The sequence below is a fragment of the Pygoscelis adeliae genome, unplaced genomic scaffold, assembly GCF_000699105.1.
Source record: "Pygoscelis adeliae isolate BGI_AS28 unplaced genomic scaffold, ASM69910v1 Scaffold262, whole genome shotgun sequence".
Classification (NCBI taxonomy): Eukaryota; Metazoa; Chordata; class Aves; order Sphenisciformes; family Spheniscidae; genus Pygoscelis; species Pygoscelis adeliae.
In genome coordinates, this window is record NW_008824184.1 from 1,272,876 (window position 1) to 1,300,591 (window position 27,716).

General features: G+C 47.9%; 1 protein-coding gene across 1 annotated transcript in view; it reads left to right on the forward strand.

Moving 5' to 3' along the window:
* The first annotated feature begins 4,332 nt into the window (after positions 1–4,332).
* Positions 4,333–27,716, forward strand: part of SSH1 (slingshot protein phosphatase 1) — a 33,598-nt gene continuing 10,214 nt past the window's right edge. Inside the window, exons 1-6 of the mRNA XM_009334399.1 lie at positions 4,333–4,369; positions 20,774–20,877; positions 22,712–22,776; positions 23,567–23,688; positions 25,869–25,937; positions 26,377–26,442. Coding sequence (XP_009332674.1) covers positions 20,793–20,877; positions 22,712–22,776; positions 23,567–23,688; positions 25,869–25,937; positions 26,377–26,442 — 407 coding nt within the window. The 5' untranslated portion in view covers positions 4,333–4,369; positions 20,774–20,792. The remainder of the gene's footprint in view (positions 4,370–20,773; positions 20,878–22,711; positions 22,777–23,566; positions 23,689–25,868; positions 25,938–26,376; positions 26,443–27,716) is intronic.

Consider the following 27,716-nt stretch of genomic DNA (forward strand, 5'->3'; position numbering starts at 1 on the left):
TGCTGCCAGGCTGAACCAAACCCGGGAACATCCACCCCTCTCCCCACTCTGCCCCGCTGCACACTGGCCGTCCCCTCCTCGCCCCCATGCAGCCCCGTCTCCCTCACAGCTGCCCCCCACTTCAGCCCTCGCCAGCAGTAGCTTGGGCCAGCTGAACCCCGGGGCAGCCTGCTCCGCTGTTCTCTGCCAGGTAGATCCCCGGGCAGCGTGCTGGGCCTGTCTTTGTGGAGCAGCTGTGCTTGCTGGCCCCTTGGCCCCATACGTTCTCCCTCCCTGACACCCCACAGCCGCCGCCACCTCCTGCCCCAGGATGCTCTGCTGCACCCCCTGCGTTACCCCTCTGTCCCTGTGCAGCCCGTGCTGCAACGGCACTGCCTTTCCCCGCACCCGCTGCAGCTTCTGCCCCGCAGGAAGCTCACGCTCACCCTTCCCCAAGGCAGCCGTGGGCAGTTCCCTGCTGCCCAAGCAGCTCCCATCCCGCTCCACCCCGTACCTGCGCGACGTCCCAGTGCCGCGCTGTCTGCTGCCACTCCTCACTGCAGCGCAGCCTGCACCATGCTGCTGCCCTCTCCTCCTCCTCGGCTCTGCTGCTCCGGAGCCATGTACACACCGCTTAACCTGCTGCCCCCATAATGCTGCCCTCTGCATGCCCCTGCCCTGCTGGGACAGGCACCCTGTGTGTCCCAGCTCTGCTGCACACCCCCTTCACTCTCGTACCCCAGAAATGCCCTCTCCTGCCTCTGCCCGGCCTTGGGCTTCTGTCTTCCCTCACCGCAGCTCCCATGTGCCATCCCAACACAGCTGCACCCTCCAATTTCTTTTTCTTCTTCCTTGTCCATCCCTTTTTTCCTCCTAACCCATGTCTCTTGTGACGCCCAAAGACAGGCCCGGTGCTTCCCTACATATTCCCTCTGCATCCCTCCCCCCCCACACCTCTTTTATTTGGTGCTCGCCGCCCTTGGCTTCGCTCTGTCCCAGCTCCCGCCAGGTAAACAATCCTATTTGTCACCTGTCAGGTCCCTGTGACTCCCACGATTAGCCGGTCTGAGGCGGGGGAGGCAGGAGGGGGACAGTGCCACGGGGCTCACAGGTTCTCCCTCGCCCGGAGGGGCCGCAGGGGTTCCCTCTGCACGGCCCTCGCCGGAGACGTGACTCATCCCCTCCTTTCGCCGACTGTTTTGCCATAGATCCGTGTCGTGTGATTTGGGCTCCTGAGGCTGCAGGGACCCGGTGTTTGGACCGCGTTGTGTTCATTGAGAAACTTGGGAGACAGGACTTGTGCTTTTCCGAGGATTTTTCCGGAGGAATTTTGTTGGGTTCTGGTTTAGACAGAGTCTTAAACGAGACCTAGTGGCCACCTGATCAACACAGATGTAAATGAGCTGTAACCCTGTTGCAGGCAGTGGAATTAGACTGGATTTAACTGGTGCAAGTGGGAGAGGAGTCAAAGCAGTATGCCCCTCGCCTTGCCATGTACATCTGCGTAGGCATGGCATTGTGTAGGAGCTCTGTGTTCACTATTATTTTTTCAGTGGGGTGACTGTACGAGTCTCCCTTTCTCTCTTGAAAATGTTGCCCCGAACTTGTCGCCTGGTTTTGTCCATGCCAGGGCACTTTGGCCACTGATGTCCATGGCTCAGGTGTACTTCGGTGGCTCCCAGAGGAAGACATCAGCTCCCATTCTGTTTGAATGGTCCCTTCTGGCATGAAATACCATGAAACTATAAACCGTCCTTTTCCAAATCAAGCATGTTTTTACAAAGTTAATTTCAAAGAAAAATCCCATCAAAAAGTGCCAGCCTGCTCCCTGATCTTTTATGATCTTTCTTGCAAGAAAAATTAGGGCTCTTCGGGGCTTTTAGCCTATGTGAATAATTATTAGATTTTTTTTTTTAATGGAAAATGATGACCATACGTCCTTGCTAATTGTGAGTACGCTGCTGCAGCCTCTCGTAACTCATGAGCCTGAAGGAATTTATAAAATGGATGCTGCCGCCTGCAAGAGGCTTGCTGCCGTGTTAACGTAGTGTGCCGTAAATTCTTAGGAGGAGAGAGTAGTTCATACACACTTGCAAACTTGCATGCGTTTGTTAGGTCTGCTGCCCTCTCCCTTCCACACCACCTCCCACTCCATGCCAGGTCCTTCAGCCTGGCCGCAGTCTGCACAGTCCCCGGGGAGGGATGCGGAGGTCTGGCCCCGGCGCTGGTGTCCGTGCCGTGGTGGGATCCGTGGTGCTGGCGGGCAGCTGCGGGTCCACAGCATCACGTGGGTGGCACACCGTAAAACCTGCCAGCTCGGAGGGGTGCTCTAACCAAAACAAGGCAGAAGCACTCAGCGTGGCAGACAGACACCTTGCTTTGGTTTTACTGCAGCTTTTTAATAGACAATACAGGGAGAGTTGACTTTGAAAGCAAGTCAGCTTCTGCAAAAGGTGAGCCCGCAGCAGATTCAGGGGCCGGCTCTGCTGCGGAGCCTCGGCTGACAACAGTCATGACTTCACAGTCACTTTTGTTTAAAAAGAAAAAAAGGCTTTCTCCCCCTTGTTGCTACGTGACAGACCCAAACAAACAGGAGGGTGACCTTACAAAGGCCAAAAACCTGCCAGACCTTCCCAGGGCTGGGGGGGATCTGCTGGCGGGGGGCACTGGGGCTGGGGGGGTTCCCAGGGCTCTGCCTGCTGCCACTGCACAGTGTAAACAGACTAAAAATAGCCATGGTATGTTTCTCGCCATCAGCTGCAGTCATTTGGGATGGGCTTTGTGTATCTCTTTTCCTCCAAATGGCTATATTTCTAATATCCGGCCTGTGTGGTTGCATTTGGGTTTTTTTTTCCTGGCATTACTTGGTTCTCGCAGATTGTAAACAGAGCAGCTCCTGTGCGCTCTGGCCTCCCGAGTCTTAACTTGGCGGGGTGGGGAACAACCCAGGTCCTACACACACACAAAACTTAAAGCTTGAACGTTTAACATGAAACTATTTGCTTTTTTTTAACTTCTACAAAACTGCCTGGAAACAAGTAATCCTTACAGTGGCCCTTATTTGATGTAGGTTTTAAGCAATGTTGTAGTAAGTAACAAAATGTTGCCTGAGCGTTAGCACTGATGGAGCGTGATTTCTTAAAGGTTTGTGTCCCTCCAGCTTCATTAGGCTCTGGTGTGCGGTGTGTTGCAAGTTTGAAGGTTTTCCTGTTGCAGGGCGATCTGTAAGGTCCCCGCTTTGCTTCATGGGTCCAAACCATCTCCCCACCACCTTGCCCTCTGAGGGGATGCTCCTGGCCCTTTCTCTTCTGTCTGCTTATGCAGGACCAAAGGAGGAGAATTACCTTTGAGCCTTTTTTTTTTTTCGATCAGCTCTGGATGCAATTAGCCTCAACTCTGTTTTTCTTTCATATGGAATTTTGTCCAGAATCTAATAGAGAAGTTGAAGGAGGTGGCTGGAAAGCACAACAATGTGAAAATGTTCCTCTCAGAAAGTAGGCTTAAGTCAGCCAGCACGCTTCTGTTTTAAGGAGAGTAAAGTGTAAGGGCCAGTAATGTCACCTGAGCAGCCAGATTTGCTTCCAGGGGGGCTTTCTACCAGTGCCCGGTGAAAAAGCGGCCGTTTTAATACGTGCCTGCCGTCAAAGCAGTGTGTTTATCAGGAAGGCAGCAGACGTAGGACTTGTTGATGACTGTACAGCCAGGTGCACATCGTCCTAGCCTCGGGACACGTCTTCTGCCAGCGCCCAGATGGAGGTGGCCTCGTTGGTGAGGTGGCAGCTCAGAGAGGGCGGAGGGGCCCTGCCGGTGTGTGCGGTGGAGCTGCACATCAGTGCCAGGTTGGGGTTCAGGTGCTGGAGTTTGGGGCAGTCCCAGCTGGGCAGTTTTGGCTGCATCCGCTGGAGGGCACTTGTGCTGTCGCTGCACACCCTGAATTACAGCGTTAATTTGTGCCCAGCTCTTCGTTAGCAGCCTTCACTCGGGACAGGTTCTGCCCTCACGTGTGGCGCTCAGTGGGAGCGATGTGTGTGCACTCTGGGTGACGTCGAGGTTGGCGATCTTCAAACCGATCTGCGCTCTAGGACCAGCTTGCAGGATTAGGATCTAATAGCTTTAAAATCCCCGTGAGCCCCTTTGTCACCCGGCACCGGGTGCTGATGGCATATATGTCTCATTTATTTTGCAGTCTCATTTATCCCTGGCACCGGAAAGAAAACCCCCACGGAAAGCAACCACCCAAAACCTGTTATTGTAGGGATGGTTTTAAAAAGCGTGGGGATTTTTTAAAAGTTGTAGTATGGAAACAACCGGCGTGTAACTTTCTCTGTATCCTTCTTTTCTCCCCTCAGCTGGAGGTTGGCAGTGATGAAGAGCGTAAATTAAATGTGAGGTAAGCAGAGCTATTTGGCTCTAAACATTGTTTCCACTGTTTGTTAATTGTCTGCCATGTAGCTGAGTCTTGATCCCGCACAGGACTCCAGCCTCGAGCGTGTACACTTGCCTGGAGGGGATTGCATGGTCTGCAGAGAGCTGAACAGTGGGGATGCTCTCTCCCTTATCAGTTTAGTTTTGAGACGAGCGTTTAATGAACTGAAAGCATAAAAGAGGGTTTGTGGGGTTTTTTCCTGGTGGAAAGAAACTGGAAAATTGCTCGTCAACTCTGGCCGCGGCATTTAACTGTTATCGCAGCATCTCTGTCTCTGCTGCTGCTCACTGCTGCTCTCTGAGGTTGGGGCTCTGGGTCGGGAAGCGGGGTACGCTCCTAGGGTGGGGAGGGGAGAGCTCTGCTCATTCCTGGGTATTAACCATCAGGAATTTGACTCCTTTGATATTGGGGTTGTGTAGAGCCACTGTCTTCACGTCAGGGGGAGGAAAGGGCTGAGATAAGCCTTTCTTTTCTCCAGCAGGGTCTCTTGCTGACATTGTGCAGAGATCAGAAGTTGTAAAGATAAAGCTAGTTTGGTGGGACCCTGGCCTAACGGGGCTCTGAGTGATTATGTGGATTGTTCACTCTAAACCCAGCTGTTGCAGACAGCTCTTACCCTCTAACCTGTAAACCGCAATCCGAGAGAGAAAGTGTAAAAACACAGCAGTGGTTCAGCCAGCAGGCTCGGTCTCTTCTCCTTGTTACTACTTCCTACTTTAATTATCCTGGTTTCAGGTAAAAGCAAAGCCACTCAGGCTGCTGCTTGGAGTTCGATCTTGTTGTTTCCACCCCATTTTATGCTTTGAGACCTACTGTTGCAGAGATATAAAACTGAGACGCTGGTGGCAGTGGGTTTTCTGTTGCAGTCTGATGGACTGAGGCTAGGACAAAGTGGAGTTGATTTGAAGTCTGGTTAACCTTGTGGTTTTGGGAGCAGCAGGTAGATGTTAGGGTATAGACGGTCTTTACCCTGCAAGTGAAGTCAGAGAGCAGAAAAGCAAAGTTGCTCCTTTACAGAGTAAAAAAGTAAAAGCTTCCCATCTGGGAAGCCTGGCGTTCAGTAGCTGTTCTTCTTGCATGCACACGGGTCAGAAATGTATGTTCGGTTGCTGTGTGGTCTCCTGAGTATGAGCATTTAATGGCAGTCTGTAATGTCATTTGTTAGCTTATTTTCTGGAGAAAGTATTTTGTATCGGTTAAAGCAAAATTCAGGGTTCCTGGTTCTGCTCCCAGCTTGGTTGTGGGCTTATTGTACAATTCAAGGCTCAAGCAGGAACCTGCTGAAGTCATGAATAGCAACGCATCCTTAATTCTTGTGCTTTTTCCCATGTTGTATTAAATAGTAACACTTAACCAAGCAGTATGATAGCCTCTTTTGTGTATATGGTTCTTGTGCTGAAGGAGGAAATACAGCTTTATCCCTCTTCATTACAAATGAACTCAATTACAATGTACAGATGAATCGTTGGGAGATCATTGGTTTTGCGCCTACTTTTGGTCTGTCTGGCCTTTTTGCAAGCCAGGCATGTGCATCCATCACTGACCAGAGCAATCGTGGGGGTAGAGGTAGTGAGACTGCGCTTAAAGGCTGATACTTTTCTACTGGTGGTTGAAAAATGCTGCAGCACTGACCTTAGATACCGAGATCCCAAGGGCTTTCTCTGTCCTTCAGTCTCTTGGGGCTGCTCTTCCGTATACGATTTTCAGGATAAGAATCTGGTAGTGAAATCACTAGATAGACCTCAAGAAGGATGGCTCTTGTGCAGAGCCTTTCGGGGGGGAAACACCGCTAAGGACTGAAGAAAACGTGTGGCCCTGGTGTGGACACAGCGTAGATGATAAATGAAGCTCCTCTCGCGGGGAGGTGGGTAGATCCTGCCCCCTTCCTGCCGGCACCTGCTCCGGATCAATTTGCTGAGACTTTACCTGGTGCCCATGGGGTGGCAGAATTGTTCAACTTCATTGTGCTGCTTCTCCAACAGTTGAGTTCAGGTCTCCTCTGCAAAAAACGCAGGAACGGGCTATGGTGATATTTGTGAATCTTTAAATCCTGGTCTAGCCTTGGTGGAGACTTAGGTGACAGCTGTGCTTTGTCACACGTGCCCTGAGTGCAGGGGTCGGCAGTCCAGCGCCTGACTTCGCAGACTTCAAGGATCCTGATGGTTAAAAAAAGGAAGGGTTGTTGGAAACAAGACCCCATCTTGCTACCAGCTCAAACTGCGTTTCATCGATACAGTATGGATGTGCTATTACACGTTTATGACATAACTTACTCATCTGCTTGCTGAACAGATTATTTTCATTCATTCCAAAAAATTCCAGGATTTTCATCCGGGACTGCGTAGTTGGATCTGGTTATATGAGCTATCTGATTTTTTTTTTTTCTTGGAGGAATGGGTCTGTATCATGGTTTTATAACCAGCTGCGTGTCTTGCTGCTCTCTGGTCTAAGAGCAGCAGACCTTTCTTATGGTTTCTGTCATTCCAAAATGCTTTTCTTTCTGTTTTCTCCCTGAAACAGTTTCTACCTTAAAATAGACTGAGGGGACATGTTCTAGGTTCAGCTTTTCTTTCAAAGATACTGTTGCTATCTGCATTTTCTTAGACATTAATGCGCTTTAAAGTCTTCCTTTTCTCTCACTTTCCAAAAATTTTGCAGAAGCCTCGATAAGGTAACATCCACACTGTTTCCGGCAGACAGCCAGGAGTTCGTTTTGCTCCCCAGTGGGTAAGATTCATAGCAGAGGAAAAAGTAAGAGCACAGACTCAGATCTGACAGCCCAGTCAGGCTCGGTGCAGCTGGTGCAGACAAAAGCTTGCATGTCTGATTCTCTGTGTTATCTGTGTCTGCTGAAATATTCCTTCCTGAGTGCTGATCAGCCATGGGATGTTGTGGCTTGATCTCCTTTTTTCCCTAATGATGCAGCGCACCCACAGGACCTTGAGACATCTTGCCCAAATCTTAATAAAACTGCTGGCACGGTTACATCAAGTCCATGGGAGTATGCGTTAGCTTAGAGTTAAGCACAACCTTAAGTTTTACAAGATCAGGGTCCACTGAGTTCAATGTGAGCCTTGTGTGCACGGTGCCTGCCACCTTATCGCAGAGCCACGTCGTGCTCTTTTAGCTCAGAGCAACCTCAGAGAAGATGATATCAGGTGCGGGGGAGACTGAGAGCAGAGCTGCGCTCTTTTCAAGCAGACTGCTCTGGCAGAATGGGGTATGTGCAATTTTTCCTACACTGCTTTTTGGTGCAACCCGATTGACTTTCATCACTCACTGCTGGTTGGCGCCCTAGCACCAAGTCAAAGGAGACGTTTTACAAAGCCAGCCGTGTTGTGAGTGTTGGCTGTTTCTCAGATGTGGTTGGCAAATGCAGCAAGATAATCACTGGTTTTAATTACAAACACAAGTAAGTTTGTTTAGCCAGTCATTCTGTAATCTTTGCCATTATTGGCTTTCCAGTCGCAATCTGAATGCGGTCAGAAACAGGGCCGGGTGAGTGTTTTCGGGCACCTTCTGCAGGGAGATGGAGGTTGAACTGCTGCAGGGGGGCCTGGGGGTTAGTCGTCTCCAGCCTCTGATCAAGCCTGAAGATCGTTATGGAAAGAACTGTTCTTGTTTGGCACCACTAAACCCAGTTTTAAGAGCTGGCAAGAGCAGCTGTGGGAGGTAAAGGTTTTCAGGATTGGGCTTGTATACATTTGCAGAGTCTTTTAATGGCATGCACTGCTCTGCTGCTTCTACGTGCTGCATGGCCACAGCCGAGTGTGAAGTGGAGACCCTGCGTTGAGAGTGCTGCCTGGAGCATCCAGTGTGCATCCAGTGTCCGGCTGAACAGAGAACTGGTAGAGGAAGAAGAGGAGACTGGGGGTCTTCCTCTCTTTGCTGATGCTATCCTGTGTACCTCGCCAAGTTACTTCATGTTCCCGAGGCCCTTTCTCCCATCTGCAGCCTGGCAGATGACTCATCTTGAGTCTTCATCTTCAGCTCATCTTCTGAAACACTCAGAGTAAAGTGTTAGGTCTGTTCGGTTTTATTCAGCATTAAAACCTTTCAGCTGTAAGAGTCATACGGCTTTTGAGCTCTGAGGAACCTACGGCTGTTTGTGATGGGTAGAAGGCACCACGTCCCCCTTGCTTTCCACCTCACTTACTCGCCTTTGTGTTTTTCATGATTACCTGGTCGGGAACGAACATGCTCCACCACGCTGGTTTGATAACCAGCTCTACAGTTCCTTTAGTTACTGCTTTTTTGTTGTAGTTTAATGAAGTAAAGTAATTTTCTCTTTGGAAGGTAGCGGAGTTACACTGGGCATTGGTTTGACTTGGTTTTGCGTTTGCTGCAGGAATTAGGTGGAGCCCTCAGGTTGATGAAAACTCCCTTTGCAGCTCAGTGATCAACAGGAGGAATAATTGCTGCAGACAAACTCTTTACGGAGCATCATCCTGGCTGGCACGCGCCAGAGGACTCATTATAAGGAGGCTGTTTGGTTAAAATCACTGTAATAAACCAGATTCCTCACTGGTGCTATAGCTGGACCCTTCAGTATGGAAACTCGAAGAGCGAATGCAACTCCAGCCTGCTGTTCAGGCTCTTCTCCATGCAGCTGCGTGTTAGCTCTGCACAGCTCAGCTCTCCTTCTGCGCTGCGCTGACTGCCCACCACAGCCGGGGATGTTTATTTATACTTTATTGTATGTTATATTTTAATGCACCAAAAATTATTTATTAACACCTGGATCTTTCACTTTTTTAGGGATTTACGATCATGTTTTGCTGGAGGCAACATTGAGTGAGTGGCTTGTACCCGCAGCTTTGAGTGGCCATGTTTATGGTACTGGGAAGGTGCTCGGGGCTCGGGGTACACCGGGGCAGCTGTCGTGAGGATTTATTTGTGGGGGCAGCAGCTCATTACATACCTGATAAGTCCTGCTCGCTGCAGTGTTTATTGTGTCCCAGTTATTTGGTGGGAGATCTTGGGGCAGAAGTTGCTGACTTTATTAACTGTTCAAAACAGGACGCTGAATCACATCCTGGCAAGGCTGCAGCATCCTGCCTTAGCGTGCTCCATACAATGGGGAGGCAAATTCACAGGCTCGTGACCCTCGGTAACTTTCTGGCCCGTAGGTGTGGCCATGGAAGCTGATGGAGATATAATTAGGCCTTTACATTTTGTGGTGGGTTGTGTGGGGACGTTCAAAGACCATGGAGCCGAGGAAGCATGCACTTATTTGACACTTACTTAAGATCTGGCCTTTCCAGGAAACTGTTGCTGACTTGAAGTTGAGCAACGCGAGGAGTTTACTTGGATGTAGGTAGAGTAACAGCAGGAGGCCTGCCAGTTTGAAGATATGGTGATCAGACCCTTTTCGGAATTGTCTATAAATCTCCTTTTTTTTTTCCTTGGGTTTTTTTTTCTTTTTTTTCCATGAAACCTCAGCAGTTTGGCAAAAACCAAAACAACTGGCCCTGTTATCAAAGGTACTGGCTTTGCACTGAACATTATTTTTCTGTAAAAGGCCAGTGTGGTTACTGTTTACTTAGGTGTTAGAGCCGGGTCAGAAAAATATTTTGGTTCCAAATGCCTCTTGATTTTTAAATACCTTAATCTTTGATAATCGGTTGCCAAGATCTGTGAGTCAGGGATTTCTCATACAAATCAGAGCTGTGGTCTGCCTGACAAGTGCTCTTGAGATTTTTTTTGGAGAACATGAAATGAACAGAACACCTTCATAGGCATAGCTTTACTTTCAATGAAGAGAGCGTTGTTTTTTATTTCCCAAACATTTATGCATCCCTCTGCAGCGTTTGAATCCCTGATGCACAGTCACTTTACTGCTACACAAAAAAATCAGAAAGCAAAATAAGCCAAAAATAAGCCCAGCCTCAGATGGATTAAGATGCAAACTGCATCCATTAGTTGTTTAGGTTTATCTAAGATCAGAAGGACTCTTCTCTGCAGAGCTTGCCTTCCCTCTCTGAAAGTTTGAATTGCAGTCCAGGCAGAAGTCAACGGTGTTGAGCTTGTGCAGCCCAGACAGACGTGCATCAGCTCTCCGTAACATAAGGTATGAACGTCCATAACCAGGGCGTGAACTGGCAGTGGTTAACGGCTTTGCCGGAGCTGCTTGTGTGCATAGACGTCTTCCCCTTGCAGCCAGTCCAAAGGTTCATCTTTTGCCACAAAAGAGGTAGGTTTTCCTGTGTCCTTCCTGGGACAGGAGCAGAAACGCAAACCACACCTGCGGAGCGGCCGGTGTGCTGCGTGTTCGTACCCACCTCACTGGTCCTCACCATTGGTACGTCAAGGTATTGCCCACTGCACCAAACTCTCCCCAGAGTCCCAGTACTGACGTAACATTTGTTGTAGGACCTGGAGTCTGTGCCTGATGCTCATCTCGCTAGCACAGAGACCCTGTGCAGAGGGACTCGCCGAACTGACAAACCTGCCAAAACCACACCAGCTCACCTCTGTTTCTCAAAGAAATCCTTGCTGCAAGAATCGCTGGCAAAGGCAGCTGCTGGGGGAATCTGTGGCGGTGTGCAGCTGACCACTGGGCAGAAAACCTCTGGGGCTTAGCATCAGGGGCCAAGGCATCCAGAAATGTAGGGAACGGGACAAAATGTCCCTTTCAGATTTTCCGGAAAGCTGCCAGGTTGCTTGTTTGCCCTGTCTGCCATCCAAACGGTCACGTCCAACACTCACATCCCTGCGGAGACCGCTGCCTGTGGGGCTGCTTGCAGCGTGCCTGTGTGTGGGCATCTCCCTCCCAGCCCTGTAAAACTTCTTGGACTACAGATGTCTGCTTCTCTCTGCAACACTGATTCTGCTTGTAAAAGATGGGTTTGAAGTGGAGGGGAAAAAGAAGGATGATCCTGAGGTTTTTACCAACACTTTTCTGTCTTGAGGTAGCTTTATCCCTGGCTGGCAGTCTCCTAATTTCTGGGGTGCACCTCCTCCCCATGGGGTGCTGCCTGCATACCCTTGGGAGAGCTGGGAAGGCAGGCTGCGGTCTAGCTAAACACTAGAGGGGGTGTCACGGTTGAGCTAGAACTATTCTTGCTCTGCTTTTACCCCGCATGATCTGTCTAGATTTATTTTATTTTATTTTTACGCATTACCGACGTGTCAAGTACTCCCTGGTCTCTGCTGCCTTTTTTGGAGTCATTCTGAAACCCAGCGGCTAAGCTATTTTTTGGGTTGCTGTGCCACCGCTGACTGTAGGGTTCTCAGTCGTGCTTCCTATGCTGTCGTCTGTGTCCTGGCTGACCTTCGCGCACGTCGCTTGGAAGCTGCTTTCTTAATCCTTGAAACTGTAATTCACCTTCCTTTTCTTTTCCAGTGGCGCCGTTGGAGAGTTTCCACTTGTTTCTCTGGCCTGTCTCTGGGAGACACCGCTGAGTGGGTGAAGTGGGGTGACTTAATAAAATAGTTTAAAGGATTAAAACAATGAGTTGACGGGAGGAATGCAGGGGGATTGGCCGATGTGCCGACAGCTCGGCTGGGGAGGAGGATGGGAGCAGGATCGGCTCCTGCCTGGGAGTGCAAACGGGAGGCTCTGCCTTTGATGTGCCCTCCATGGCAGGAGTCTGGAGGCTGGCATCGTCCCACCTCTCCTTTAGCTTGGACCATGGCTCCGAGACACCTCCCTGGCGCTCCCGGGCTTGTGGTCTGTCCTCCTCCCTACCTGTGGTCACGGAACAACTATGGCAATAACGTGGCAACAACAACATCCAAAAAAGTGACTTGTAGAAAAACACAGGGTGTCTTTTGGGTCTTTTAGTGTAGGGGAAGAAGGGAGCCAGTGTTTTGGGAATAGCCAGCTTCCCTCAGACCACCAGGATGCTGCCTGGCAGAGGGTGCACTAGGCTGGAAAACAGCATTGCTGCTAATGCTGGGACCTCTGTGTATGCCTCTCGCGCTTCCCTGTGCCAGCTGCCACCTTCCCTAGCCTTGCTCTTTGAGTCTGTGAGTCTGAGCAAGTGTGAGCCGCTCCGTGTAGCTGTATGGAGAAGCATTGCTCAGTCCTCGCCGCAGGGTGGGGGGTTGTGGGGCTGCTGCAGAGGGCTGGCGTCAGTCCCCAGGTGCACGCTGGGGACACAGATGCTGGGGGTCTCTGTAGGGTTAATACTCATCTCCTGAGAGTCAGAGGTTTCTTTATAGCAGCTGAATGGGCTGTCGTGCAGACTGAGGTTTGGAGAGGTTCTGGCCCCAGCCTCCTGAGGCAGTGGCTATCACAAAAATGATATCATGTTTCAGTGGGAATCTCAGAAATGCTCGTTCCGATTCAAACCGTTAGTTCCAAGCGCATCGCATAGCTGGATGATGCTGTGATCCGCCTTGTGCCTTTTTGAACTCTGCGATTAATGGGATGAGCAAAAATGATTTCTTTTTCCTTGTGAAACAATCTCTTATTTTATTTGGCTTTTCACCATCCAAGTACTAGGGATTCCTAGAATTTTCTCTTTCCTGGCTGTTTGGGAGCTGTTCTGCTAACTTATTTTGCACAAGTCTGCTGGAACGGGGGAGCAATCCTGCTAATTTGTTTGCTTCTCTCCTCCTGCCCTTTCTCTTGGACGATTTATCCAAGCTGCTCCTGCATTGCCTGCAGGCACAACCCGGGTCATGCTCTGCCCTTGGAGCTGTGTGCCGCCCCAGTGTGGGGTACGCACGGCTGACCCGGTTCGGCTCCATGCGGAGCTGGGGCGATCGCTGCCCGAGCCCGATGCATCGCTCACCCGGTGCGCAGGAGCGGCTGGAGGCACATCATCAGCAGTCTATTTATGTTAGGAAATTAGCTTTTGTGGGCTTCATGACTGATTTCATTTTTTTCTTTTTCCTCTTTGTGCTCGAGGAGCGTTTGTATCTGGTGCTGTGAATGGCCCGCAGTGTCTCAAACCCTTCTTAGCATTCTTGCGCTGTGGATGTGGCCCACGCCTTTCAGCCAAACAATACATGCTCAGACTCCCCTTTTGTTGCTGCGCTGCTAAAAACACGAGGACGAAGCCTGCCGGGTCTTCCTGCCTGACTGACCATCTCGCTCCCCTTTGAAACAGATGGGGAGATGTTTGCCCCTGCGGGGAGGCACTACAAGACACCCCCCCGCCCCTCAGCGGGGGCTGCTGCCAGGCCCCCTTGCAGGCTAACTTCTGCCACTGCATGATGGTGCCCTGGCTGCATCTGAGGAAAGGGAGATGTTCTCCGTGTGTCTGAAGGAACATCAGACCTTGCTGTGGTTCACAGCTTACATTTTGGGTTTCTTCTTGGGGTGACTTGTTTTCAGCTCAGGAAGTCTGAGAAGTGATGACTTTTTATAGCCCATCAAAGCTGCACCCTATTTTTTTTTTTTTGTAAAAAAATAGCATTTCAGAAGACAAACATTTCTAGAAGTTGCCCTGAAGGTAGCTGCCTCTGCCTGAGATGCGTCACAGAGATTTCGGTACAGGTAGAGCACTGCAATCCAAATGATGCTGGCAGCTCTTGCCGACTTTAGCAGGTGTATTGGGCACCTGCAGTTCTGATCACAGGTCAGTTTATCAGTATATCACAAAGTCTACGCAGGTATGCAATAGCACTTTGTTTTAAAACAGCATTGCACGTGTTGAAACTGGGTCTTTCCTGGTCCTGCTGCATGGGAAGCGCTCTGCTCGTCCCTCTGCACGGCAGCCCACTCCGTGTTGAGTTAAGCAGGGATGGTTGTGGCGATATTCTCAGCTATCTTTGTAAAGGCGATTCCTTTATGATTCATTTAATCTTTCTGTGGCACTGGACTCTGCGTGACTGGTCTGTGACACAGAGCAAAGGCCACTTGGAAACACACAAAGTACTTTTAAAAAAAGCATGAGAAATGACTTGCTGCTGCTGTTGAAGCTCCCATTTCTGTTTCTCAGGTTGTACGGTAGCATGTGAGCAAGTAGCTTTGAAGTTCATTTTTTCCCTGGCGCTGTTTTGTGTTGCTCAGGCCCCTTCTGAAGGCCCTTTTCTCGGTCAGGAAGTGTTATCTGATGTGCCTCCTATCAAGCCATAGCAAGCAGTCAGTGTGCTTCAATTGTCGGCTTGGCTTGGGAAGCAGGGGCCGTGCAGCTGCAGCCTTGTCTTCCTGCTATTTCTCTTCCCGCATCTTCCTTTCTATTTGATGTGCTCGTTTCCAGTTTAGTTTATGTTGCTATTTCGGTATGACTGTGTGACGGCCCTCTGGCTCGCTGCAGCGGTGCCCTGTCTTTAAATCCACCTTCTGGCATGGCGGGGGCCTGGCCGGGCTGCGGGAGCATCCGAGGGGACTGGCTCGGAGCTGTGGCACCGTGGCAGAAAGGGGCACCGGGGAGGCCCCTCTCCAGGGCTGCGTTTTGTGTTCTTGCTTAATTGCCTTGAGGTGGCTGGGCTTTTTCCAGACTGGGCAGAAAACGGGGGAAGAAAAGGGGAAGAAAATCAGTTCTCTTCCTCCTTATCGAAGGGGCTGTGGAAGAGGGAAGTGTGTTTAATTTTGTGGAGCTTGGGAGGCCTGTTTTTTCCTCACCTTATCAGTTTGGAAACATTTTGAGCAGAAGATGCCATAAAACCCAAGGAACTGGGTAGCACTACCATGTTCATGCCTTCATAAAATTGTGACCAATTTTGAGAGAAGTGAATATTGCTTTTTTTTGCCCTTCCCCCCCCCCCCCCCCAAAAAAACCCTGGTTGCAGGAGGGCAACTCCTCTGGGCACGGGGAGAGGTCTGCATGCAGTGGGTAGGAAGGGCAGGACAAGCGTGCCTGTTCTAACCATGGCGTTGATGGATGCTCGGGCGAGGGGGTGTTCTGGCTCCAACGCTGCTGTCTGGGCAGTCTGCTATCAGATCAGCCCAGAGGCCATTGCTGTCCCCTGAGCGCTCTGGCTCAGCCCTGATGGATAGAGATGACCTTCTCTGCCCCCGCACCACGCATACGTTTTGTTCCATTAATGAGGGGGAAATTAAGAAGCTTAATTTGACAGAGATTTAGTGCCCGGAGAGCATGATGGTGTGGCCCTGTGTCTGGGCAAGGCTTCATTGCAGAACTTTTCTGGAACATGGAGCTCTGCACCTGAGCTGTACAAGCAGACGACAGGTCAACAGCGTGGGAGTTGCTCAGGATAAAAGGCTAAAGAGAAACAGAGAAAGCTTCAGGTGGGAGCAGATATCTTGAAAGGACATCTGGAATACTATCTCCTTGGGAGAGGAGGATTTAACTTCAGTGTAACAGCCAGGCAGAGGTGAGCTCCGAAAGTTAGCTGAAGCAAGCTTTGACGCATCAGGTGCATGTGCCTCGGTCCTCTGGTGGTGCTGGGCTGCTCCAGAGGACAGCCTGTGCCCGGGTGTGCGAGGAGCAGCTCCTCTCTCTGCTCCCTGCCCTCAGACCTGCCTCTGGCTGGAGTGCAGGGCTGTCCATATCCCGAGGAAAATGCAAAGCAAAGCCAGGCAGAGTGGAAGTCTGCTGTTGTGAACTCAGCACTAAAATATGCTCTAAGAGTAGAGCTGTAAGCAAGCGGATCTGAACAGCACTTGCACTAAATGGGCTTCTTGGTTGTGATCTGCGGCAAACACGAAGATTACACGTTCATTACGGCTCCAGAAATACCGAGGGTCGTTGCAGGTGTGGTGATAAGCCAGGCTCCTTGGGCATCCCGTGCACCAAGCGATCCTGCAGCAGTTCTGGGAGCAGCAGGGATACCCGGCCAGATGCAAACTCTGATGTTTCTGTGTTCTGCCTCTTTTAGCTAGATACTATTTTTTAATTCTTAGACTAGCAAGAGACTGCTGAATCAACCTCAGGCTTGGCTGTGTCTTCCCAGGGAAAGTGGTTTTCTCTCTACTAACTCCTGTGCATGGTATTTATTTTGAGATGAGTTATGTAGCTATAAGATATATTAATAGAGTGTTTTCTTGTATCCTCCAAGATGATTACGTCTTATGTGAGATTTCCCATCAAATCAGGGAACTCAAATACCCGAGGCATACAAGGTTTCTTCCTGGGACACACCACAGCCTGAGCCACAATGGCAAATCAAGCTGCTTAGGGAAAATTGTTCTGTGACTGGCAGCTGGCTTCCAGCTTGCTCTGTCTGTTCAGTAACACGAGCAGCTCTGTCTCTTGTTACGAAACCCAGTATTTTTAACAGATTGCTTATTGGCATTTGTGGGCCCGGGGGGCGGCATTTTGTAATGATTAAAAGGCACTGCCTATTGTGTTCTTAAGCAACTTGAAATGTAATTGATGTGTGTTGCAGCCACGCTTTTCTGGAGCTTTCCCAAAGGGGAAGAAATATTTCCTTTTCAAGTTGAGCAGCACGGAGCCAACGGATGGAGCAAGGGACAGTGAAGCAGGAGACGCTGGAGGCCGCTCTCAGCAGTGCTGTGGCTGTTACGCACCCTTTCCTTGCCACCCTCCGGGTGCCATCCCTCTGGGTGCAGAAGGGCCCCTGCTTTATGGTCAGCAAAGCACCATAGCTGTCTGTACCCTCCCGCTGACACCTCTGCGTTTCCCAGATGTTTGTAAGCATAGGTTTTTAGCCCCCTTAGCGGGTAAATGCCATTAGTTTGGTAAGCTGAGGTTATGGAGCGGAAAGGGGACTGGTCTGCAGCTGTACTGGAGCACTAGGGAGCACCAGGGTCCCGGGGCTGTGACAAAACCTGAGGGCTCTGCATTTATTTGAGAACCTGACTCCTGTAAAGAGAAGTGACTCCTGTAAAGTAGCTGTGCTGGTCAGGATTCCTGGAAGGGCATCCAGGGAATGGGTGGTTTCTGCTGTGCGTGCCAGTCGGGCCGGGTAAAAATTGGACAGAAAGCTGCTTCTCCTCCTGGTTAGGCTAGTGGTACTGGTGAGACGCGAGCATGTGGTTATGGTTTATGCCTAGAGAAGGGATTAGTCAGGGGTCTGTAAGAAACAAGTCTTCAGTGAATTTGATTATAGCCAGCCACTAACAAATAAATACCAAGCCACCTGAAAGACTTTCTTGTTCAGTTGTAGCTCAGTTACTCGTGAGTCGCTCTGAAAATCAAACTGGGGTAGCTGTACAGTAAGCGAAGAAGCATTTTAATTTGACAGCTAATGTCGTACGTGTGTTACAGTGGTGGCACACAGTGTTTTAACTGTAAAGAAACAAGCAGGCATTAGTCAATACAATGCTTTTTATCTAGTCCTGTCCCAGGGAATATGGACTTTCCACAGCAACGGGCTGCTTTGCTTTGCGGTTGCTGATAGGCGCTGCGTTGCCTTCGGAGCATGCGGGAGGAAGCAAACAAACAAACAAGTCTGGAGGAGGGAAATGATTAGATGAGCCTCAGCTGTTTTTTTCCCCTCTTGAATGGCCCTCTTTCATCAGGATTTGTTAGGACAAGTGCTTTTTCAAGCCAGGATATCAGTGGAAGACACAGTGTTCTGTAAAAGTCATCCAGTTCCTGGGTAGCATCAACAGGCGCGATTTCTCTGCTCCGCACAGAATATACGGTCAACCTTTTCTTTTCCTTCTTTTCTTTTTTTTTTTATGGGTTTAGAAGCAAAAGGATGTGAGCTTTACAGCTAGTTATGAATCTTTTCGAATTTACTGACTTCTGTCTGACTCTTGGGCCAGCACAATGCTTCTGCTGTTCAAAGAAAACCAGTCCAAATTAGTATGTATAAGCCACTCGTTTTTATGCTGCTAACAAATGCTGCTTACTAGGGCATTTATCACTGCTGCCGAGGGTCAAAAGTTGGGGATGTTCTTTAATGATAGGATTTTTCTGTTCTTTAGGAGATTTTTTTCAAAAGGCTGGAGTTTTAGTTGTTTACTGGAACTGCAGGATTTAAAAGGGTTTTTTAAAACTGGGTTGGAATATCATGCCTTGGCTTTTTCTCACTTTTATTTTGTTAGCTGTCTTTTAGAGCAGTTGTATGAAGTAACTGAGAGCAGAGTGTTCCTAGGGCGGAGGTAAGGGACGGTGTTGGGTAATGTTGCTGTTTCCGTATGGTGAAAAATACGAGCTTTTGCGAAGAGGCGCTTGGATGTGTTACCTCCATACGGCACTGTGCTGGTCGTATGGAAATGGGAGCTTATGTGGAAATTGGGGAGCGCGGGTAGTGCTGGGGAGGTACGGGCAATCTGAGTCACGGCAAACTGCGCTTTGTAAGGTTAGTGCGCAGTTTAGGAACCAAACATTTAAATTAAAAAAGAAATCTTGCTCTCAACAGGTTCTTTGGCTTTGCTTTCCGGCTCATTTCCATGCAGATGAATACACGGTGACAAAAATTTTGCTACGTGGGTTGTCCTTTTCCTGCAATCGCTTTCTGCTCCTGCAGCGCAGCTTTCTCATTTGCCTGCAACTAGGAATATTCTGCCTTATTGTAAAAGATTTCCTGACCACAAGAGAGGAGAACATCAGGCGAGACGAACCATCAGAGCAGGAGTTACCGATGCCTTTGGGAGGGAGCTCTGTCTCTTCCAAGGTTTTTCCTGCTGTAGAAATTCCAGTCAGTACTTTATTAGGGATAAAAGAATATCCTTTGGGATCTTTTTTGACTTTCCCAAAGAAATATTTCCTAAAATTCTTGGGACAGGAATGCTGTGAATTATCTCCTCGTGCGTTATCTAACCATTCCCTTCCTCTTGCTGAGAAAAGAGATGAGTGTGCGTGAAGCTGGTATCTAGCTGAATATCCTATACATTGTGTTGGTGTGACTGCTTTTGTGTAACTTCTGGCCTCTTTTAACACTTTCCTGTGAGATCTGGTGTGGAAGGAAACAAGACTCTTCCTGGCTCACTTACGGAATGAACCAAATTCCCATTTGCAGAAATTCTTGCCGTTAGCTTGTGTGCCAGGCAGAGCAGAGCCGGTATTTCGGATCACAAGCAAACCCTGCGCAGCTCCTGTTCAGACACAACTTGCTAGCAAAGTTGAGTGGTGAGTGCTAGAATATTGTGGGAGTGTAAATGCAGAAAAGCTTGTTTTAATTAGGGTGCAGTTGTCCTGCTGGCATTTTATATGACTTGTGGAGCCTGGAACTTAAGCGAAAATTTTAGTTCACTTTTTAAAAGCAGCTGAAATGTCAAATGTAAACCTGATGCAGATTTTTCTGGGAATTTTGCACCTTGAAAATTCAGTTGAAAAAAGAAAGCTTTGCCTGGGAACCTTGGCTGTGTTCTCAGAGAAGGGAAAAGCTGAACTTGCAGCAAAAGCTGTAAAGACATGAAATTCATGTCTGTCTCCACAAAAACACTAAGGTAGAATGGAGCATTAGTGCTCATTTCTGCCCAAAGGCAAAGACCCCAGATAAAGTACAGAACAGATGAGTGCTGGGAGTAGTAACTCCTGTGGGATCATTTTCTGTAGCATAAGTAACTCCCGTGTAGCACAATCTCATAATGGAGCATTTATATTTAGTAGATAGCAGACAGTAATTAATGATGATCTATGTTTGGAAGTGTAGGGTGGCAGAAAATGGGGCTTTGTAACAAGGAATGTCTCTTGCGACGTTTTGAGCGGTGTAGGAAATGCAGTGTAAGCAGTTACTGTGGCAACTAAAAGGTAGCTTAGTAGATGTTGATTTTCAGCCTTGTGGGAAATGCTAACTTTACCGCTTACGTCCGAGTCTATTTCTAAAATGCTCGCAAGTGCATTATGGTACTATGTAATTAGGCTTGTGCTGGTGCTTGCTGTAACTACTGATTTTGTTCAGCCTTCTCTTTAGTTATATTCTGGGGCCTGTGTGTCATTTGACTCTGTGGAAATACCGTTATGTATTTGCACATGCTGCGACCTGCCTTCTTACTGGTAGTATTTTCCAGGACGGCTGTATCTAGCCGGAGCAAAGCAAAATCTTTGCTATTGTGTCGGTTGTTTTTTCCCCTGAGGTTTCAGTGCAGTTTCCTTTCTCTTGTGATGTGCAGGTTTCATCTACCCTCCCTTTCTCTTTTAATCTACAGACAATTTATGGTTGCATGTTCTCGCTTTTGCATTCCAAAGAAATCTCAAGAACTGAAATTAGTAGGAACTGATTGACTCAGAACCTGATCTTCAGTCATTTTACACGTCTAAGCCTGTAACAAGTCTTACCCTCTACTGTTTTTAAGTTGCAGAATTTGATAATCAAATGATAAAGTCATTTCCAGCCCATGACAGCTCAGGCAAGTATCTCCTGCAATGGCCAAGTAATAAAGTGTTGGTGGAAAATGACACATGAATAATCCATGAATAATCCTGGAGCCATGCCGTGCAAGTGGCAGGATCAAACTTTGCGAACAGCTTCTCATGGCAAAATCTTACTACGTTTTAGTGAGAGGAAGCCCTTCCTTCCCTAGCCGTACAGACCTGAGCACGCATTTTGCTGATATTTCCTTTCAGTTGACTTCCTCTGTCATTTGTTTTCCAGCCTAAGCGAGAGCTTTTTCATGGTGAAAGGCGCAGCCCTTTTCCTACAACAAGGAAACAGCTCCCAGGGCCAGCGAAGTCTCCAGCATCCTCACAAACATGCAGGTAGTGGATTAAATCACCTACTGAAATTCTTTTTCCCTCTTGCTTTGCTGCTCATCCCGTCCACGCGGCCATGGCTAATAGCATGTGTGGGTGGGTGGATGACTCCTCTAATTGTCATAGTGGGCCTTGTACAACCTGCTGAGTAAAACCAGGTTTTCAGCCCACTTGATTCAAATGGGAACATATGATTATTGAGTCTTTGTTTAAACTTTTGTCATTATCTTGGAACTGTAACTGGAGTAGAACTTTATTCTCTGCAGACATTATGGCATTCAGCATGGCATTCTTTAGGCAGGGAAGCCCGCTGAGCCAGAAGGTCTGTGCTGAATATGTATCCCTGTTTTCCACAGCCGCAGATGAAGAAATGTCACTTGTGCTTCAGTGATATGATCTTTGCCTTCGCCTTTGGCCTGTGGGGACGAAAATTGGGTGGGCTGAGTCACGGGGCTCTAGCATCTCTTCTGTAATTATCGAGGTCCTGATTCAGCATGGCAAGGACATTTCTCAGTGCTCTCCCAGCCTCCAATAATCTGAAGCTTGGGACTTTCGGTGCCAGCTGACACCATTTGTTCTTTTGAAACTACCTGTTGCTTAGTTTTGTTTGATGTTGCCGGTGAGAGTGAGGAACGTTTTAACAGGATTTGGGTCTCTGGATAGATGTATGTTTCTTAGCTCCTTATATCCCCTTTCCTGGTTTCAGGAAAATCCCCTTTTCAGTTAACTCATCACAATCTGGCCTGTAAGAGTTTATCACGGTTTAAGAACAGACTGTCATTCTTCCCCCAGTCCCCTCCGGTGTGCCAAACTGATGGGAAGAAATGGTAGGGATGTATGTATGGTGAATGTACATAAGGATTGATAAGCAGATGGGGGTTCAGGAAAGTGGTTCTACTTACCCAGTGGTTTTATGCCTTCTGTCTTTGGCAGTTTTGGAATAAGCGATTACTGGGAAAGAAGGAATAAGATCATCGGGGCATTCTGAGAGCAGGAGCATGTGGGAAAGGCACAGTGTGGTACTGTGTGTCTGCTGCTTAGTAAACACTCCAAGCACAAAGAGGGTGTTTGAATGCCAAGCTTGGCTTTGGGTTTCTTTAATTGTCAGCAATTTCATATACCCAGCAGACATCCTACGGAAGGAATTTTATCTTGTATGGAAAGTTATGAGTGCATTACCAAGTTATTAGATGTGAACTTGTTTTGTTTTCTTGTAGATTCCTTGTTCCTTTCGCTTGCTTTCACCAAACAGAACTGTACACACTGCTCTAGAGCCTAAGGGACTTGTTGCATGAGCAGCACTTTGCTTGAGATAAAAGGGATCCACCACCCAAACCGGGCCGCTCCTGCAGCCCTTCATCCTCTGGAGTTTCTCATGTTCAGATATACCCTCCATAAGGCCAGTGGGGCTGATCCCACGATGCTATGTGTGTTTCACAAGTCAAAGTTTTTTTCTGTTCTCCTTTGTTCCTTTTTTGTTTTTTTTTTAATTAGAGTTGTTCCTCCTGCCTCTTCCTCCCCTGCCCTCAGTGCCCATATCTTTCTGTCTTCTCTAAGATGCTGTAACAGGAAGAGGATCATCATTTGTGCCAGTCACAGGTGGTCTCAATACATTTGGTAGCTTCCAAATACCGTAAGGTCAAGTTCTCACACAGCCAGATAACACTCATCCAAGAAGCTCACTTCTGTTAGTATTCTCTGGGACAGCAAAGTTAATTGGCCTCCTTTAAATGGTATTTTTTGACTTAGAAACATCCAATTTCATTCAAGGTCAAGACTGGTGATTCTTAGTGCAGCAAGTGAGAGACCCTTTCTGATTATTTCTCTGCTTTCTCTGCAGGTGATTTGCCCCAGCACCTCCAGGTGATGATCAACCTCCTTCGCTGTGAGGATAGGATCAAACTGGTAAGAAAAGATGCATTTTCCTGCTCTCCTTTCTGTTGCGGGCGTTTGAAACAGACCTGTAGAGGTTCATGAAAAGCACTGGCAAATCCTAGGTTTCAGAGTCAGCTTAACTCTGTGCTGGTTGTCAGCCCTACCGCATTTTCCTGTCCACTCCTTTTGCCCTGGTCCTTACATCCAGGTAATGACTTGGGTCAGGAAACTGATCTGTCTGAAGTGTGTTTGTGTTGTTAGGTTTAATTTTCCAGTCAGCTGACAAACACTAATACAGGAGAAGAGACAGGAGCTTGCTGATGCTAGTGGACACTTTTAAGTCGGTCTTGAAATTGCATCCAAATGGGGCTGGGCTTTCTTTTAAAGAAATCTGCAGAGGCTATAAAAGTCACTGCAGAAAAGTCTATGTCAGTTATCCCCTCCAGCATGACTAACATATTCCAGTGAAGGCTTGTGAGTGGAAGAATCCTCTGAGCCTGCCTCTGTTTTCAGTTCAGTGCATGACCAATGTTTTTACCAACTTTCTAGCTCAACCTCTTTAGAACAAATCTTCGGGTTACATTTTGTAGTATTTCTCCGAAGTGGGGCAGGTAATCTAGGCTAATCTTCTCCCCACCTGATGCCAAGTCAAACTGGCAGCTAGCCTTGCTGGAAGATGGACTGTCCCTCCCTGTGTCTTTCATGCTGCAGCTAAATAAAGCTTTTGGGCACAATTACACCTTAAAAAAAAATATTAGGCAGCAGTGGAAGTAATAATTATCCAAAAGCTAGTTTGCAGAGCTTGATGACCTTTTTCTAGGCTGTCCGTTTGGAAAGCGTGTGGACAGACCGAGTCCGGTACATGGTGGTTGTATACAGCAGTGGACGACAGGATACAGAAGAGAATATTCTGCTGGGTGTGGATTTCTCCAGCAAGGAGAGGTATGTCTAAGGCGAGGCTGGGCTTGGAAATCAGGCAGGCTGGGCTCTCTGGAAAGCCTGTCAACACCAAACTGTCCCCAAGCAGTTGGTTTACATGTATCTGCAAATTCTAGCAAGAGAAAGGACATGTGTTGAGTTTTCTGACCAGTTATGAGGGCGAGAGGGTGTTTTTTGTTCCAGAAAGCTTTCAGTCTGCTTGGAATCTCTGGGCTCTCTGGGCAGTTGTGGGCAAAGCACTCATGTGTAATCCATCTGTAGGGCTGTGGCATCTACCTCATCTGTGGTAGTTTGCTGTCTGCTCACTGCAAAATGCTCTTGCAGACACATTTGTAAAACTGGAACTTATTCTGTCCGCCAGACTTCAAGTCTGTTGATGGTATGATGCAATGGAGCTGTTTTTGAGGGGGTAGCTTAGCTGCCAAATAACATCAAAAAACAATACTGCAAAAGTACCTCCAAAACCAACAAACAAATGTGTCAGTAATGAGCTGTTTCTTTTGTCTAACTGATAAAAGCACGTAATATTTGGAAAGGCAAATAAAATATTTTGTTATCACAGACCCTCTCGCATTATTCCAGTTCTAGGTGAGTAAACCAAGGCAGAAAAGCTCTTGGCTCGGAGAGACAGGGCTGGTTTGGCAGAGCTGGAGTTAGAAGTCCAGACTGTTGTTTCTGTTCTCCGATGATTTAGCAGGCTGCCATGTTGTGCTGGTGCAGCCACTGTGACTTTTGTTTTCTTTTTGGAAAACCTCAGTGGTTGTTTCCATTGCTGTAAGTGGAAGGGGGGAGCTTCTGCACTGCAATGAGACCTGTAGGGGAAACTCCCAGCTGTGCCTTCCTAATAAGATTATTGTCATTGGCTTTGATGCTGCCTCTTGTATCTCCTGTTAAATTACTGCTGTTAGTGTTACGGAGGAAATTCTAATGTAGCGTTTCCTCATGGCACACTTAATGTGCAGCAGCAGTGAACGTTTGCTATGTCATCTTCAAATCTGAAACAACCTTGCAATAACTTGCTCCTGGTGATTATTGATGTGAGACGAGGAAAGATGGAAAAGTTATGACAAATCCATCCTAACTGTAAGGTTCGCTGCCATTTCAGTTACTGTCTCCCCTGAAAGCCGAAGTTTTTGTTAAGTAAGGGTAAGTCTCATGCATAAAGAAGTCAGTTGGCATTAGTGACTTCACTGTGTGACTCCATGGCTCTGTGTTGGGGCTGAAATGTCACTGCTGAGCTGTAAGTGTTCTGACTGCTGACAGTTTGACTCGTCGGGCGCTTTTGTGGGTTTTATTCCTTTTACATGTGTTTAATAAAAACCATTTTTTTTTCTTGCAAAGCTCTAAAGTGCACATTAGCCACATGTGTGTTCAAACTGGCCTGTCAAATCCTTTGATCTGCTGTAGAAAGCAGCCGAAGGCTTGAAAAAGAAAGGAAAAGAACAGAACAAAACCTGAGTTCTTTGGTAACTGGCTGTTGCTGTATGCATCCCAATTTCCTTTAAAACTTTAATATCTCAGTAGCTTAATTATTTACTAGTTGAAAGTTACTGGCCCCCATTATAGTACAGTTTTCTTGCCAGATTGCATCTCTGAAATGAAAGTGTTCTTTTGGGTTAGGTAAACTCACGAAATCTGTATTTGTCTTTTCTACCAGCCAGAGCGATGAAGTGAAAATCGAACACGCAGTCCTTTGAAAGTCCCCTTGGGTCCTCTTTGGAAAGGGCAGGCGGCTGCTCTGCCACCTACCAAGGCTTGCTTTCTGCCTCGCTTTAGTGAGCTGAATCTCTGCAGTCAGATCGCTGTGATCTGCTTTTATGTCCTGTTAGGGAGCTGCACTGAGCTTATGAGGGTGAGAGAGCAGGAAAGATGATGGGGCAAATACTGCAGTGCTTTCTGGCAGGCTCTGGAGGGAGAAAGAAGAGCTGGTAATTTTGATTCTTGCTTCTGTGATGTTTCTTCAGCCCTGTGGAGCAATCGGCATGCTAGTATCAGGGTAGACCTTTAGACTTCAGCTGCCAGTCTCCTTGTGTGTTACGCATTTGATGGCCTAAGATATTACTAGGAATTACTAGAGCAAGACTTGAGGATTTTAAAAATGAAGGAGTATTAATAATTTAGGATATTGGCGTGACCGCATTGTGGCCTATATTTAACATCCTGTGTAACAATCTCTCTTCCAGTAAAAGCTGCACTATAGGAATGGTTCTTCGTCTGTGGAGTGATACTAAAATCCATCTTGATGGTGATGGGTAAGAAACCACATTAAAAGGATAAATGTGAACGTCCTTCCCTACTTGGGGGTTGCTCTGGGAGAGATTCTCTGTCACCTTGCAAATGAGGTTCCAATTTTGGATTCAGGGCTGCAGTCCTCTTATTCAGACAGTGAGTTTTTGTGTTGCTGCCTTCAAACTGCTCGGTGGAACCTGTGATACCCAGTGAATATTCTCTGAAATCCCACTCGAGGGGTGGAGCTCCCATTCCTGGCAGCCTACACCGGGAAGGGTGTCCGCTTGTCATTCCTATTTGGGAGGATGTTGGAAAATTGGTGATAGAAATTCTCATCCCTGATTCTTTTTGACTACGAGTGCCCCTGTAGCTACCTTGCAGTAGCTGTTTGTAGAGTGCAGCTTGTGATGCAGAGAAGAGCAGTTTCTGACTGTCTTTTTTTTTTTTTTCCCTCTCTGTTAGTGGCTTCAGCGTGAGCACTGCAGGGAGAATGCACATCTTCAAGCCAGTGTCGGTGCAAGCCATGTGGTATGTGTGTTAATTAGCTTTATTGAGAAAGAGACTGTCATTTCTGTGAATAAATTAAAAACAAATAAACAAACTGCATTTTGGCATTCTCCATAATTGGTGTTTAGTGAGCTGCAGGAGAGATGCTGCTTCCCTGTGTCAGCAGGTAGCAGTACTATAAAGGTACTATGAGAATACTGATCGAAAACAGGATCTTCTGCTTCTGTTCAGAGCAGCTATCTGCTCTTGAATATAAGGGAAATGGCACTAGTGAGATGAATAAACATGAAAGACCAACTTGAATTCATCAGGCTGCAAACCCAGTCTTTCCTCTCTCTGCATATTTTTCTTACCGGCTGAAGGAGGAGTCTCAAGACCCATTGCCAATCTGATGGCATTCCCAGCATTCTGCCTCGTTACTGGGGCCAAGCTGGGGTTCCTGCCGCGCGGAAACTTTCCGTGCCGCCCCGGGTGCCTGTTCACCTTTCAGCTCCTGTCACCCCTCCCATGTGCAGGGATTCCAAAACACTGAAGCAGAGGTGGCTGAATCAGCAGCAGCTGTGCCAGCAAATTCCTCCTTGAAGAGGCTGCTACTCAGCCCCGCACAGAACAAATGCATCTCTTCTGGCCTGGGCAGTTTGCTGGCTCCTGCTGGAGCCTCGAGGGATCCCTGTCCTTGCGGCATCTGATAGGGAAAAGATACAGATGTAGAGAAGGATGTCGTGCTAGGGGTGATTTGCTACAGAAACAAATGAAACCCTTGTTCCTGTCATACATGAACTCGGCCCCTCCTGTTGGCAACCTTAGATGTGGTTAATGTATTCAGTACAATGACATCTTCGGAGTAGAGCCTTAAAAAAAGAGAAGGGGGGGAAAAAAAAAAAGAAAAAAAATGAGGAGGGAAGGAAGGAAACAGTAATGCTAGAATTTGCAAAAACAAATGACCCAATCTGGGCCTTGTCCCTGGAGCATGTCAGGGGCCAAGAATGCTGGTAAATATGCATTTGACTCCTTGCTGAAGGTGGTTTGAAAATTGTCCATGTTCTTTATTTTTCTTTGGTCTGGCTTTACAAGTTAGCTAATGATTAGATCCCAGAGCGACTTGTGCCCTTGTGCTTGCCTGTTAATCAGGAGAAGATTTCAGCCTCTGCCTTGGACCGGCTCTTGAGAAGGCCTCCAAAGGTGCGGTTTGTGCCCTCTCTGATACAATAAATCTGCTGCTCTCAAAAAGCAAACTGCAACAAACAATGCTGAAAATCTTTTTTTTTTCTCTGTGAAAATCTCTCGGATCCTAC